We start from the raw sequence: 16,707 nt of genomic DNA, 5'->3' as shown, positions 1-16,707 counted from the left end.
AAGCAACACAGCATAAAAAAAAAGTAAATAAGACTTGTGTTGTATATTAAATGTATTGTGAATTAAGTTCATTTTTCATATTTCATCGTGTATGTAAGCAGGAATCTAAAAATAAATAAATAAAATAAAAATAACCAGTAAATAAATAAATAAATACATTATTAAACCCAATTCAAGATACACTGCCAGTCAAAGGTTTGGGATCAGATTTTTTATGTATTTTAAATAAGTTTCTAATGCTCATCAAAGCTGCATTTATTTGTTCAAAAATACAGAAAAAAATGTTATCTTGTGAAATATTATTACGATGTAAAACAACATTCTTCTATTTTAATATACATTAAAAATCTTATTTATTTCTGTGATCAAAGCTGAAATTTTCAGCATCATTACGCCAGTCTTCAGTGTCACATGATCCTTCAGAAATCAATTCTAATATTTTGATTTATTTAAAAAATAAAATAATAAAATCTAAAAAAAATTTTTTTTTTTGAACCTGTGATACTTTTTTCAGGATTCTTTGATGCATAAAAAGTTAAAAAGAGCAGCATTTATTTAAAATAGAAAGGTTTTCTAACAATATACACTACTGTTCAAAAGTTTAGAGTCAGTAAATTTTTATTCTTTCTTTATTTTTTTAAAAGAAATGAATACGTTTATCCTCCAATGATGTGTTAAATTAATAAAAAAATGATAGCATACATTTATATTTTTAATAAATGCTGTTCTTTTTAACTTGTGATTCATCAACGAATCCTGAAACAAAGCACAGGTTCCAAAAAAATATTTGGCAGCACAACCGTTTCCAACATTGATAATAAAAGTAATAAATCAGCATATTAGAACTGATTTCTGAGGAATCATGTGACACTGAAGACTGGTGTAACAGCTGATGAAAATTCAGCTTGGCATTACAGGAATAAATTATATATATTAAAACAAAAAACATTATTTTATATTGTAATAACATTTTGCAGTATTATTGTTTTTTTCTGTATTTTTGATCAAATAAATGTAGTCTTGATGAGCATAAGAGACTTTACTGATCCCAAAACAAGTCGCAGTATCTATTTTACAAAATGTTTTGTTCTAAGGATGTTTAGACCTTTTTATTGGAAAACAAGATGGTTGGAAACTTAAAGAGAAGTGATGAACGTACCATCGATGGCGGAGAGCAGGACTCTGGAGTGATCGTAGGCGATGACGTTTGCGTATCTGTTCTTTGGTTTATTGACCTCCAGGTTGGAATGTTCCCATGTGAACTGCTGACCGGGATCGACTGACTGAGGAGAAATGAGAAATATGGATTAATGACTGCATTAATGAGCTCTCATTAGCATCAGAGCTAAACACAGTCACACAGACGCGGCTTACGTTACAGCCGTTTTCTAACCGTTGGCTCGGAATCAACGTACTCTGAGCGTCTCACGGCCAATAATATCCTTTAAAAATAGAAAGACGCGTCTCGACCGGCGCAGCTATGATCAGCATGCACCGTCTGTATTAATAGCGCGGCGACTGTAACACGTCATCCAACGAGAGCGTTCAGAAATAAACACTGCTGCTGGGTGGAAACACACTTCATCAACAACCATCCTCCTGGAATACAGAAACTACTCATGCATTCAGGAAATAAATTCATGAACAAATGCATATATAATCAATTTATGAGCAAATTAAACCATTAACAAAAAAGATGTGCCAAATGTGACCCTGGACCACAAAACCAGTCTAGCATGAGTATATTTCAATGCAAAAAATTTTTTGTCTTGTTTCTAGCCATTTTGGCTGGAAACAAGACAAAAGTAAGAAAAACATTTTTGCAGTGTTGTAGCAATAGGCAAAAATACTTGTATGGGTCAAATTATCAATTTTTCTTTTATGCCAAAAATCGTTAGGATATTAAGTAAAGATCATGTTCCATGAATATATTTTGTAAATTTTCTACTGTAAATATATCAAAACTTATTTTTTGAATAATAATATGCATTGCTAAGAACTTCATTTGGACAACTTTAAAGGCAATTTTCTCAACATTTACAATTTTTTGCACCCTCAGATTCCAGATTTTCAAAAAGTTGCATCTCGGCCAAATATTGTCCTATTCTAACAAACCATACATCAATGGAAAGCGTATTTATTTTAGATGATGTGAAATGAAATTGACACTTATGACTGGTTTTGTGGTCCAAAGTCACAAATGTCTAACAAATTTATGACTGGATGAACAAATTAATGGATAAATGTACAATTATGAAATGCTTGAATTGATTAAATTATAGACGAATGAATGAATGGATTACTGAAAGACAATACGAAGAGAATAGATTAAATAAAAAGAACAACAAATGAATGAAAGAAGAAATGCATGACTGGACTAACCAATGGATAATTTAATGAATTAAAAGATGAATAAATTGACAAATTAATTAGAAAGAAGGAAAAAAGAAATGTTAATGAATTAATGAAAAATGTAACCAATGGAACAAATAATAAGATAATGCACAAACACATGCAACACATTAATGAATGGCTGGATGAGTGAAGAGTTGACAAAATGCATCTGTGACGTGTGTAATCTTCCTGCAATCGACGCATTCGTCAGGAAGTGGCCCGATTGAAGGTTTGAGAATTGCGCTTCTTAAAAACAGGTGTGGGCATGAAAGAGCGCGGGACGAGTCTGCCAGTGAAAGAGCTTTTGTGCACAATATGACCTCAGCGTCAGTCTTATGTGCCGTTTGCAATTTTTTCCCATTTACTTTAATAATGAAATTATTCAGTCTCCGCAGTGTCTTTTGAAAATGAAAAGATGATACGCATCTGCCTGCGAGCCCAGCTCTCCGCGTTGACAAATTTCAAATTACAGTTTTCAGAGGAGCGTTGAATGAATGAAAATTGGTCCCGTAAGCGAAGAGGGGAAAGTAATGTCTTCATGCCTTGAATAGATTTTAAAGGATCACGCAGAGATGTGCTCCCTTTCAAACGGCGCTTTTGTCCACTGATGTGCCCTTTCAAACGAGAGCAGACGACTGCAAACAAATCGCAGCCCCACTTGGACAAATTACACTCAGAAATAGCAAAACGATAAACGCCCAGAGATTGTCAATAGCCCGAGCAGATATTTCACTTTCGACGCGTATAGGTGCTGGCTAGGTCTGGCTGCGGAGACGCTGCTGTTTGAGCAGTAAAGCACTCGTGCTTGTTTGCGTAACCTCCACAAGAAGCAAACGGGCCCCGTGTGAAGAACCGTAAATTGACAGCGGTGGTATTTTTCTGTCGCCGCGCCGCGCCATAAAGCGTCACTAAAGATGACAAATCTCCCGTTAAGCCGCGTCATTCTGCCCAAATCTGTTGAAACATTGCTTGTGAACTCGCCCGCTTCATTCTGCTGCTCAAATTACTTTCTGCGCCCATGCGAAAGCGCCCCAGAATGACAATCCCGTGTGTTTGAGCTCAGCTCTGGCAGGCCTTTTGGCCCGGCTCCACGTCTGACCTCATGCTCGGGGACCGCAGGCCGAGGGACCCGACGGCAGAGTCTCACGGCCCAAAAACGATCCGTCACGTGAGCGCTGACGTCACCGAACGGCCTGCGATCTCACCGGCGGAGATAAGGAGATTGCATCCAGAAACAGCCTACCTGACCTTTCCTACGCCGCCACGGTAAATGACAACTGACAGCGGCGGGAAATGTTTCATTGTGAGTGCGATTGATACAATCATCGGGTCGCATGTACACAGGTTTGCTTATAAAATCATAGCCATGCCTGACTTCCAGTAATATCGATGAAAAACATTCATATTGTTGTGTTTTAAACATTTTAGAATTTGAAACATTTCCTGGGATTTTAAATACAAATGTTTTTGTTTGTTTGTTTAAAAAGAAGGGTTGCCATGTCCACATTATAAGCAACATTTAACCCCTAAATGCATGAATATTTCGCCAATCATAATTACATATTCAAGTCTTTAGCCACCCGGACCTATATATCCAGCCCGGATGGATCTCTAACTACTGCAATAGCAAAAAAACTCTCTTGCTATTTTAAAAACAATAACAGAATAATAAAATAAAGCATATTTCATTAATTTTTTTAACTTAGAAGGGTTCAATTCGAGCAGATGATTTTACGATCTTCATCATCCTCAGAGCGCACTTCTACAGTACATTCAGCATCTGGCTCATATTCGCCATCTCAACCATATTCTCAAAGTTATCGTTTTCAATGACTTCAAAGTCAATATTTTGATCACTGGCAGCTTATTCACCACATCCACCATCAAATAACACGTGACGTTTATATTTTATTACATACAGTAATTTCTCTGCAGTAAAGCCATTCAAACCAGTTCAATTTTTGCTGATGATATTCTGTTGTTTTATGCCTGCGATAGTTATGAGTGAAACATCATGTCATTATTGTCTATTAAACAGTGCCACATCAAGGAATAAAGATGAATTGCATGTATTTAGTCATCAGATATTTACATATTTTTGCGCACGAGAAATATACTTACATTATTACACACCTCGGGTCTCTAGTGACCTTATACACTTTGTACAAAAAAATACAGATATTTTTATATTTTGTTATTTTTTTCTTGTTATATTGTTCATAATGAATAGATGATGAGGAATACTAAGAAAGTTGAAAAAATGAAGGAGGGAGGGGGTAGTGAATGACGTCCCGGGTCGCTAAAGACCTGAGGTATGCATTTAAGGGTTAATAAACATCTTTAGACTTGCTGTTTTGCTCAGCTCATGAAGCGATCTAGTTGATGGAGTTAATAAAGTAGCCAGGAGCAGGTCATGATATTTGTGTATGTGGCTTATTTACAAGATAAAGTGTTTGGGTTTAAGTTGGGGTTTGCTTTTTCCTGGCAAGACCTGGCAACATAAGTTTAGACATCTTGTGATTTCTTGCTCTGCGCATACAGAAGAGAGACATAACTATGATACGCGTTTAAATAAGTACAGTGGCTTGCAAAAGTATTCGGCCCCCTTGAACTTTTCCACATTTTGTCACATTACAGCCACAAACATGAATCAATTTTATTGGAATTCCACGTGAAAGACCAATACAAAGTGGTGTACATGTGAGAAGTGGAACGAAAGTCATACACGATTCCAAACATTTTTTAAAAAATAAAGAACTGAAAAGTGGGTTGTGCGTAATTATTCAGCCCCCTGAGTCAATACTTTGTAGAACCACCTTTTGCTGCAATTACAGCTGCCAGTCTTTTAGGGTATGTCTCTACCAGCTTTGCACATCTAGAGACTGAAATTCTTGCCCATTCTTCTTTGCAAAACAGTTCCAGCTCAGTCAGATTAGATGGACAGCGTTTGTGAACAGCAGTTTTCAGATCTTGCCACAGATTCTCGATTGGATTTAGATCTAGACTTTGACTGGGCCATTCTAACACATGGATATGTTTTGTTATAAACCATTCCATTGTTGCCCTGGCTTTATGTTTAGGGTCGTTGTCCTGCTGGAAGGTGAAACTCCGCCCCAGTCTCAAGTCTTTTGCAGACTCCAAGAGGTTTTCTTCCAAGATTGCCCTGTATTTGGCTCCATACATCTTCCCATCAACTCTGACCAGCTTCCCTGTCCCTGCTGAAGAGAAGCACCCCCAGAGCATGATGCTGCCACCACCATATTTGACAGTGGGGATGGTGTGTTCAGAGTGATGTGCAGTGTTAGTTTTCCGCCACACATAGCGTTTTGCATTTTGGCCAAAAAGTTCCATTTTGGACTCATCTGACCAGAGCACCTTCTTCCACATGTTTGCTGTGTCCCCCACATGGCTTGTGGCAAACTGCAAATGGGACTTCTTATGGTTTTCTTTTAACAATGGCTTTCTTCTTGCCACTCTTCCATAAAGGCCAACTTTGTGCAGTGCACGACTAATAGTTGTCCTATGGACAGATTCCCCCACCTTGTCCAGAGTCACCATGGACCTCTTGGCTGCATTTCTGATCAGCGCTCTCCTTGTTCGGCCTGTGAGTTTAGGTGGACGGCCTTGTCTTGGTAGGTTTACAGTTGTGCCATACTCCTTCCATTTCTGAATGATCGCTTGAACAGTGCTCCGTGGGATGTTCAAGGCTTGGGAAATCTTTTTGTAGCCTAAGCCTGCTTTAAATTTCTCAATAACTTTATCCCTGACCTGTCTGGTGTGTTCTTTGGACTTCATGGTGTTGTTGCTCCCAATATTCTCTTAGACAACCTCTGAGGCCATCACAGGGCAGCTGTATTTGTACTGACATTAGATTACACACAGGTGCACTCTATTTAGTCATTAGCACTCATCAGTCTATGGGCAACTGACTGCACTCAGACCAAAGGGGGCTGAATAATTACGCACACCCCACTTTTCAGTTCTTTATTTGTAAAAAATGTTTGGAATCATGTATGATTTTCGTTCCACTTCTCACGTGTACACCACTTTGTATTGGTCTTTCACGTGGAATTCCAATAAAATTGATTCATGTTTGTGGCTGTAATGTGACAAAATGTGGAAAAGTTCAAGGGGGCCGAATACATTTGCAAGCCACTGTTTATAAGAAAACTGGCAAACACAAGCATTTAAACTAGTTGTTCTTAACCAGGGGGCCTCGGCATACATCCATGGAGGACACAAATGGCTAAAAATGATTCAAAATAAGAAAAAACAAGGCTTAAAGTAACGTACCCAGCTGAAAATCTAAATGCAACCTTGCATCATGTTTCTTATTGTAATTAGTTCCTTTAACAATTGCCATTTTTTAAGGGTTATAAAATATCTTATTTGGTAGAAATTGTAATGAAATGTCTAAAAGACTATGTAAATTAATTGTTAATTCAAAAAAGTAAATGCTATACTGAATTATTATTATTATTATTATTATTATTATTATTATTATTATATACTACCTTTCCTAGCTTTAAAGTCAGAAAAGGTTGAGAATGAAAACCAGCTTTTTTTCGTAAAGATAGTAACAAAATGGCTGACCATTACCTCATATTCCTGTGAAAACTTCAAGTTATCGTTCGCTTTCAGGCGTTCGATGTGATCGGCCAGCTCCATGACTGGAATGGGAGGGTGACTGGCCATCCCTGCAGACAGGAGACAAACAGAGTCTTGATGTTAGCGCTAGCACATCTGAGCCTACGCTGAGAGATGGGCATTATAGAGGATGGAGGATGTGAGGTTTGTTCGGCCTGTATGATTGAACAAAGCAGCCACATGCTCGTAGAAAATGGACACAGAAGCTGCACAGAGCATTCCTAATGAAGAGAAGAATGTTATTCGCCCGCAAGCGTTAACATGGCGGGAAACATGGTGCAAAGATGGAGTAGAGTAGAACGTTAGGGGCTGGATATTAAAGTTTGAGCCGGCGATGAGTCTAAAGGATGCGACATATCAAACCCCGCCTCCTGCGCTGGCGTGAGGCAAAGCGGTGTGAGGAGATGAACGCATAAAAAAATGAGTCAGTCCAGAGAGGAAGTGAAGGAAATGAACAGACACAGTGGCATATGTAGAAACAAGAACGACTAACTTGACAAATGGAGGTTACTGGGGTAAACCGATGTGGCTGAACCTGCAAAGGAAAAGGGGACGGGGATAAATCATACTAGCTGACGTTAAAACAAGCAAATGTGGTGATCGGTCACTATCGGAACTAAAAAGAGGCAGTAGAAACACAGTCTGAAATGGCAGTCGACAGTTCGCAAACACTTCATCTCGACATTTATTTGTTAGTAAAAACAAGCTACGACACACATGCGGAGATGAGGATAACACGTTCGGAAGAGAAACCAAGAATAAAAAAGACACACAAATGTCAAAACAAACGTAACAAGGACAGAGAAGATGGCGTGCACGTTCATCATGCGCATGTTTATTTGTTCTCTGAGGGCTCCGGCTGTGAAATTCGCAAAGAAGCCGCGTGTCTGCGAGAGAGTTTGTGTTTGCACTGCAGAGGATGCTTTTGAATAGTCGAGGAGCAGAAGCTGCTCTCTGATAACCGGTTTGCATAACAACAGCCTGCGTGCCGCAGAAAAAGAGGCCGTACGCTTGGACGCGGTGCTGCGGTTCTTTCATCTCTGGGCTGATAGAAGAGGGCATTAGCTAATGGAGGCAGCAGGAGAGAGCTGCCATCCACCGCCTCTCAAGACCCATTACCAGCCGCGGTGACAATGAAACTGCCATTCGGAGAAACGCATCGGAGCGACATCAAGCACCCTCAAGATGAAAATTGAGATGGGGAGGAGGGGGGAGTGACCGTACGACGGCATCAAGGGTTTGAAGAGAGGAGGGCTAATGCAGAGGCCGTTCTCGCTGAAGAGAGGGATCTTCAGCTGTCGAGAGCCTGCGTTCATGCTGCCTGAAGGGAAAATGGAGGATGCAAAGCTTCTCTAAGAGGCTGTTTGCGAAAGAGGGGCGCGAGTCTGCTAATAAAGAGCCGCTGAGAGGATTGAGTGCATGGAACATCGCTCTCGAAACCGCGTTGCAATGCAAACCCGACACGTGAATCCGAACCCTGCCGCGTTTGCGTCGTACATGTAGATGGATATCAAAACCAATGTCACTGCTGTGCAACATTAACAAATCTCTGGGCACTCAATGAATGGTTCAAGGAAAAAAAACAAGCTTCTACCAAACCTGAGGAGGTTCGAATGGGATTGCAACTAAGACCAGCTAAGCTGTTTTTCTTCTGTTAGGTAAACAGGTGCTCATCAGGATCGGGATCAGTTGTGTTGACCTCACGACACTTCCCAAACCCTGTGGTCATGCTTGCCTGCTTTCAAACACAACGGGAAGCCTAAATGTGCGTCTTGATCCCCTAACAAAATATACAATAAACAATGGAGCTTTAAAGGTTTTGGCTAGCAGCAAATGTCACTCCACAGAATAAACTCAGTGAGCTTCTTTGAATTGTTGTGTGGGAAGTGAGCTTTTGGGTTTGGCTGATTGGTCTCCCAGCCTGACTGCTGCCCAAAACCCCTTTAAAGCCATCAAAACAGACCAGCCTCTGCAGTGGAAACCAATGGCCAGTTAAATAAAACATAGCCTAGTCTTAAGAACTAATAGAAGTCAAGGAGTTATCAGACTTCGCTAAACAGTCCACAGCCTGGTCGCGAATGCTGGTCGGAGCCATTTTTATCAAAAAGGTGAACAGTTTCCCTCCAGTCCATCTGTCTTGCTCTTGCAGTCCAGGTGTTTCTGACAGACAGACAGATGGACTCTGGGTTCAGTGTGTTTAGAGCTGGTCTCGCTGGTACCCCGGTTCTCCTCTGAGAAACTAATGGAGCAACTGTTGTCACCGCTGTTCTGCCCCTCAGAAAATAAATCTATAGGTCTTCACGGCTGGCCGCTCTAGAACCGAGCGCACTCCACCTTGTTCACCAAGGTCAGGAGGGAGCAGCCGCTCACCGCCCGGCAATTCCCACATTCCTCTACGACTCGTTCACACTCCGCTGCTTTCAAACACAACGGCCCGCCTTTGTGTGTGTGTGTGTGTGTGTGTGTGTGTGTGTGTGTGTGTGTGTGTGTGTGTGTGTGTGTGAGTGTGTGTGTCTTGATTCACCAACTGAATATACAATCACCAGCAGAGGTTTTGAGAGCCACTGGCTTGAATAGACATCTCCATAGTCTTCTTCGGCTGGCTTTGGTTAGCCACAGCCTTTGCTCCTCTGCTAAACTCAATGATCTGTTATGAATGTGTTGCTAGAAGTTCTTGGGTCAGCTGTAAAGCTGCAGTCCCAGAGTCCGGAGGGATTTCCTGCCCTTCCGTCTGTCCTGAAGCCACCTGTCCAGTGCGTTTGTGAGTATTCAGGCCAATTCCTCAAGAGGTGCGTCTCTGTATCTCTGGCTCCATATGGCTTACAGACCCTCCCATTAAACCTTTAATATGCTGAGCAAAACAAGAGCACCGCTCTGACCTTTCATAGGTCAGTTTGCGTCCACTGACTCATTTAAGACTGTGTTTCTGAATGACACCGAGGCGTCTACAAGCTGACCAATGCAACACCAACATGCTCCCAAATCTACAATCTACATAGGCAGCATCTGTAATTGATCCTTGAGTCACTGATTTGACAGACCACACAATTCATGATCCACAACTGATAGACCTTGTAATCAACTTTTGTCTTGCTTATGGATGACATATTTGCTGAGCTTGTCACTATGTGTTCTGCGATTGCAATGCTGCCATTAAACTCAGCCAAAATGAAACGTTCTGTAAGTCAACACAATGATGCTGTATGGATTTTGAGAAGCCTCCAAGCCTAAAGTGCACCTATAAATGCTGTCTAGGCTTTGGAACAGAGCTAGTGTGTTTTAGACCAATTCCGATCCCAGAGTTCCTCAATAATGCACATTTTGTACATCTCTCTAATCAAACACATCAGATTTAACTCAACAGCTAAACTGGACGTGTCAAATAAGTGCACTACCAGGGTTGGGAAGCACTGCTCTAGACTTCTCACGTTCCTCAAGTTTCAAGCATTCCTAGGCCTTCGTTGACAAAGAGTTGAAATCAAAACCTTTTGTTGAAGCTTCTTAGGACAATCTGTTTCAAACTCAAGGAGTTGGCTGATGGTTTGTGTTTGATGGTGAAGGTGAGGAGGATGGCGGTTAGCTGCTCTTACCGGGGGTCTGGAAGTTCAGACGGCGTAACTCCACGGGGTCGGTGGGGTGATGGGAGGGCATTTCTTTACCGCTGGGCAGACTGCCTTTCCTGGCCTCTGACTCTGCCCGTTTCCTGAAAAAACACATCACATACTTCAGGACAAAGCTGTGTTTGGACTCTCAGAGCAGCACTGCAAGAGGTCAAGCAAACACGCTTGTGCTTGAAATGTAAATGTGACACATCCCGGTGTTTTGTGTGCTCGACTGTGTCGTGACCACTGCGTGTGTCTCAGGTACAGCTCTTCTACATGCTCTCACCTGTCTGGTTGACTGCTCCAGTGAAAGCGGCAGGAGAGGGGAACAGAGGGTTAGTACGCAAGACAAACACCAATCTCCTCATCACAGCTGCTGATATTTTGAGCTGCTTTGCATTTGTTCGTTTTCGTCTGATCTGTTGTATTAAAACACATTCACTGCGCCACTGATCCTAACTAGATTTGGTGACATAGGATACTCCTTATCTCACAGTCTTGTTTCTAAATTACTGTTTACCAATCTCTATCTATTTGATCAAAATTACATTCAAAAATTGTGCTATATTGTTTTTCGTGCTAGGCAATGATTAATCGTGATTAATCACATACAAAATAAAAGTTTTTGTCTACATAATATGTAGCCCTGGACCACAAAACCAGTCATACACTGCAAAAAATGCTTTTCTAGCTTAGTTTTTTTGTCTTGTTTCCAGCCAAAATATCTAAAAACTCTTAAATCTAATTAAAAATTATTTGAGCAAAATTGAGTGAGTTTTTGCTTAAAACAAGGACAATAATCTGCCAATAGGGTAAGCAAATTTTTTTTTATTTCAAACAGAAAACAAGATTATTTTTCTTACCCCATTGGCAGATTATTTTGCTTGTTTCAAGTAAAAATGCACTCAATTTTGACTTGTTTTTCTGAAAACAAGACAATAATTTTTACTCATCTAGAAAATCCTTCTTGATTTAAGAATGTTTAGATATTTTGGCTGGAAACAAAACAAAAAAATCTAAGCTAGAAAAGCATTTTTTGCAGTGTAAGTAGCACGGGTATATTCGTATCATTGTATGGGTCAAAATGATCAATTTTTCTTTTATGCCAAAAATCATTAGGATATTAAGTAAAGATCATGTTCCATGAAGATTTTTAGTAAATTTCCTACTGTAAATATATCAAAACTTAATTTTTGATTAGTACTATGCATTGCTAAGAACTTCTTTTAGCGATTTTCTCAATATTTACATTTTTTTGCACCCTCAGATTTCAGATTTTCAAATAGTTGTATCTCGTTAAATATTGTCCCATCCTAACAAAGCATACATTAATGGAAAGCTTATTTATTTAGCTGTCAGATTATGCATATAGTAGTCAGCATTTGAAGTGCTAATCAAAGTTGTCGTAAGACAAGAACAGGTATCATTTTGGTTTTAGGACAACTTTTGATCCACTTCAAATGTTGACTGTAAATGTCAATTCTGAAAAATTGACTCTTATGACTGGTTTTTGTGACCCACAGCTGTTTCCTACGTGAATAACTTGTAAATGTAATTTATTTGTATGATTAAACCTAAAAATTCAGCTTATTGTTTTTTTTTTATTCTATATATCTGTCTTAAAACCCTGATATGTACATGTTTTTCACTGCGCATGTCTTGACAGCAGGCATTGCTCTCTTGTTTCTGAAGTTGTTTGTTTGCACTGAATTGGTGCATCATGGGCAGTGAGTGTGTTGTGTTGTTGACATTGTAATATTACACTATGAGATGTGTGCATGAGCCCGTGACATTGATTCTGTGATTAACAAATAAATCTGCCATCAGAAGACATCAAATAACCCTGGATATATGAAGGACCTCATCAAGATAGATGTTCAGCTCAATGCCTGACTGTAATTTACAGCAGATGATCAGATCAGTCTATATTCAAATGAGCACCACAGATTATCACACAGATACTTACAATGCAGAACTACACGAACACACAAAAACACACACAATGGCTTAAAGTCAATAAGAAATCCAAACTGACTCCATTTACTTTCTTAACACATGTTCCGGTTCTTATCGTGAATAATTCATTAGAGAATGTTATTTCAATGATCAGCTTGTTTGTACAATCTTTCGCCGTAATAACTCAGGAATAAAGTCACTTGGATAATGATAAAGCTAATAAAGATAACATCTTTGCATGAATCTAGGTTGTTGTTGTTTATTAAAACTAAAACCATTAAAAAATGTTGCTTGCTTCCCTTCAATCCACTATTTCTAATCCATTCAAACTTCCATTCTAATATTTCTAATCTAGTTAACTATCTAGCCTAACAACTAGAATCATGCTAGTAACATGCTAGTAGCTTGCTAAACATGTTAGAAACATGCTAGCAACTTGCTAATCATGCTGGAAACATGTTAACAACTTGCTAATCATGTTAGAAACTTGCTAGTCAGTCTAGAAACATGTTAGCAAATTGTTAATCATGCTAGAAACATGCTAGCAACTTGCTAGTCAGGCTAAAGACATGTTAGAAGCGTGCTAGCAACTTGCTAGTCAGCCTAGAAACATGTCAGCAAATTGCTAATCATGCTAGAAACATGCTAGCAACTTACTAATCATGATAGAAAGATGCTAATGACATGGTAGTAACCTGTTCATCATGCTAGAAACATGCTAGCAACTTGCTAGTCGGGCTAAAGACATGTTAGAAGCTTGCTAGCAACTTGCTAGTCAGCCTAGAAACATGTCAGCAAATTGCTAATCATGCTAGAAACATGCTAGCAACTTACTAATCATGATAGAAAGATGCTAATGACATGGTAGTAACCTGTTAATCATGCTAGAAACATGCTAGCAACTTGCTAGTCAGGCTAAAGACATGTTAGAAGCGTGCTAGCAACTTGCTAGTCAGCCTAGAAACATGTCAGCAAATTGCTAATCATGCTAGAAACATGCTAGCAACTTGCTAGTCAGGCTAAAGACATGTTAGAAGCGCGCTAGCAACTTGCTAGTCAGCCTAGAAACATGTTAGCAAATTGCTAATCATGCTAGAAACATGCTAGCAACTTACTAATCATGATAGAAAGATGCTAATGACATGGTAGTAACCTGTTAATCATGCTAGAAACATGCTAGCAACTTGCTAGTCAGGCTAAAGACATGTTAGAAGCGTGCTAGCAACTTGCTAGTCAGCCTAGAAACATGTCAGCAAATTGCTAATCATGCTAGAAACATGCTAGCAACTTACTAATCATGATAGAAACATGCTAATGACATGGTAGTAACCTGTTAATCATGCTAGAAACATGCTAGCAACTTGCTAGTCGGGCTAAAAACATGTTAGAAGCTTGCTAGCAACTTGCTAGTCAGCCTAGAAACATGTAAAAAAAATTGCTAATCATGCTAGAAACATGCTAGCAACTTACTAATTATGATAGAAAGATGCTAATGACATGGTAGTAACCTGTTAATCATGCTAGAAACATGCTAGCAACTTGATAGTCAGGCTAAAGACATGTTAGAAGCGTGCTAGCAATTTGCTAGTCAGCCTAGAAACATGTTAGCAAATTGCTAATCATGCTAGAAACATGTTAGCAAATTGCTAATCATGCTAGAAACATGCTAGCAACTTACTAATCATGATAGAAACATGCTAATGACATGGTAGTAACCTGCTAATCATGCTATAAACATGCTAGCAACTTGCTAATGACACATTAATAATGCAAGTAACGTGTTAATTATGCTACAAACATGCTAACAACTTGCTAATCATGTTAGAAACATGCTAGTAACTTGCTAATCATGCTAGAAACTTATTAAACATACTAGAAAAATGTTAGAATCATGATAACTACATTCTAATCATGCTAGCAACATGCTAATCATCTAATCCATCTATATAAAGTTCAAAACTTCTTTTTACAGCTTTTACAGCTGCTTTAAACTTTCAGGCTAGGCTCTCTCAAGCCAACTTACAGTTTGTCTTGACAAACTTGTGTATCTAGTTTACATTTCTTATTTTAATTTAGTTGAATTTAATGTACTAAAATAACTTAAAATTAAGCTAAATTACTAAACATGTAAAATGACAACAAAAGGAGAAAATACAATATTAAAAACTTACACAGTGCCTTGCGAAATTATTCATACCCCTTCATTTTTTTCACATTTTGTTATGTTGCTGCGTTATGTTAAACTACTTTAAATTACTTTTTTCCCCCACATCAATCTACACTCCCTACTCCATAATGCCAAAGCACAAAATAGGTTTTTAACATTTGTGCAAATTTATTAAAAATAAAAAAAAACTGAAAAGATCCCGTTTCTGGGACAAATTGATCTCAGGAGCATTCATATTGCTTCTAGATGTTCCTACACTTGGAGTGGAGTTAAACTGTGGCAAATTAATTTGAATGAGTCTGATTTAGAAAGACACACACCTCTGAGAAAAGGTCTAACAGCTGAAAATGCAGATCAGAGCAAAAACCAAGATAACTGCCTGTAGAGCTCAGTGACAGACTTGCGTTAAGGCGATGATCTAGAGAAGAGTTCAGAAACAAATCTGCTGCATTGAAGGTTGACAGAAGCATTCTCCATAATGGAAGACGATTGGAACAACTAGGACTCTAGAAAATGTTCAAGCTGACAGAGATGGAGAGGAGAAAAGGTGAGGCAAAGAATGGCAGATAATTGCCAAATGCAGATGTGCAAAGATGGTCACATCAGACCCAAAAACACTTCAGGCTGTAAAGGGGCTTCAACTATGCACTGAGTTAAGGGTATGAATACTTATGCAATCTACTTATTTCAGTCTTTTATTTTTAATACATTTGTCAAATTTGCAAATCTGATTTTTGCTTTGTCATTATTATGGTGTATGGAGTGTAAACTGATGTGGGGAAAAACTAATTTAACATAATGCTGCAACAAAACAAAATGTGACAAAAATGAGGCACTGTATGTATCTCAATGATGCTACATTTTTACTCATAAATGTGACCCTGGACCACAAAACCAGTCATAAGGTAAATTTTTACAAAACTGAGATGTATACATCATATGAAATCTCAATAAATAAGCTTTCTACTGACGTTTGGTTTGTTAGGATAGGACGATATTTGGTTGAGATACATTTATTTGAAAATCTGTAATCTGAGGGTGCAAAAAAATCTAAATGCTGAGAAAATCACCTTTAAACTTGTCCAATTAAGTTCTTAACATATTACTAATCAAAAATTACATTTTGATATATTTATAGTAGGAATTAAAAAAAAAAAATCTTCATGGAACATGATCTTTACTTAATTTCCTAATGAAATCTATAATTTTGACCCATACAATGTATTTTTGGCTATTGCTACAAATATACCCCAGCGACTTAAGGTGTGTAAGAGTTATTGAGTGTGTTTCTCCACGGTTTCTACCTCTTGTAGAGCAGGATGGCGATGACGATGCAGATGATGAAGATGACGGCCAGCACGGGTCCAACCACCCAGATCAGACCCTCCTCTTCATCGATTATGGGCTGCGGGTCGATATCGGCAAACATCACCGGATCAGAGTACGGACTCGCCGCGTACAACATCTGCAAGAAAAAGCTCCGTTTGTATAAAAAGCAGAAAGCTTATGTATTTAAAGTAATGCGTTTACAATAGGCAGAGAGCAGCAGGAATGTGAAGCTCGTCATTTTGTCAAAGCACTTGTGTGAATTATTCAGCAGAACAAAAGAGTTTGTTATTTGATCTGTAAAGTGTCTAAATCGTCCCTTTGAGGTGGAACTACTTCTACAAAAGCGTTTCACATTTACATGTATTAAAGATCGCACATGTATTTGTAAGCACGTAATGATATGTTTCAGGCTAATGTGGGGAACGTTTCTTTAAAGCCGTTTCCTTGCAATCAATGGCAGCGTATTATTATTCAAGCACACAGTCAAACAGCCTCGACGTGCTGGAAACAATTAACGGAAACAATTAAACGGAACTATATAAATACGATCATATAAAAACACTGTCAGAGGTCTGAAATCCTGTTATGACTCTGATTAATGTAATATTCATC

The 16,707-nt window shown here is 38.8% G+C and overlaps 1 protein-coding gene across 1 annotated transcript in view; it reads right to left on the bottom strand.

Moving 5' to 3' along the window:
- LOC141332501 (receptor-type tyrosine-protein phosphatase delta-like) overlaps nt 1-16,707 on the bottom strand; it is a 412,589-nt gene that overhangs the window by 25,830 nt on the left and 370,052 nt on the right. The window contains 6 exon segments of the mRNA XM_073837637.1: nt 1,160-1,283; nt 6,994-7,091; nt 7,535-7,576; nt 10,632-10,744; nt 10,930-10,941; nt 16,071-16,231. Coding sequence (XP_073693738.1) covers nt 1,160-1,283; nt 6,994-7,091; nt 7,535-7,576; nt 10,632-10,744; nt 10,930-10,941; nt 16,071-16,231 — 550 coding nt within the window.

Source organism: Garra rufa, chromosome 3 (genome assembly GCF_049309525.1).
Source record: "Garra rufa chromosome 3, GarRuf1.0, whole genome shotgun sequence".
NCBI classification, from domain to species: domain Eukaryota; kingdom Metazoa; phylum Chordata; class Actinopteri; order Cypriniformes; family Cyprinidae; genus Garra; species Garra rufa.
Note: the sequence above shows the minus strand (reverse complement) of the source record. Positions and strands in the feature narration are given on the sequence as shown.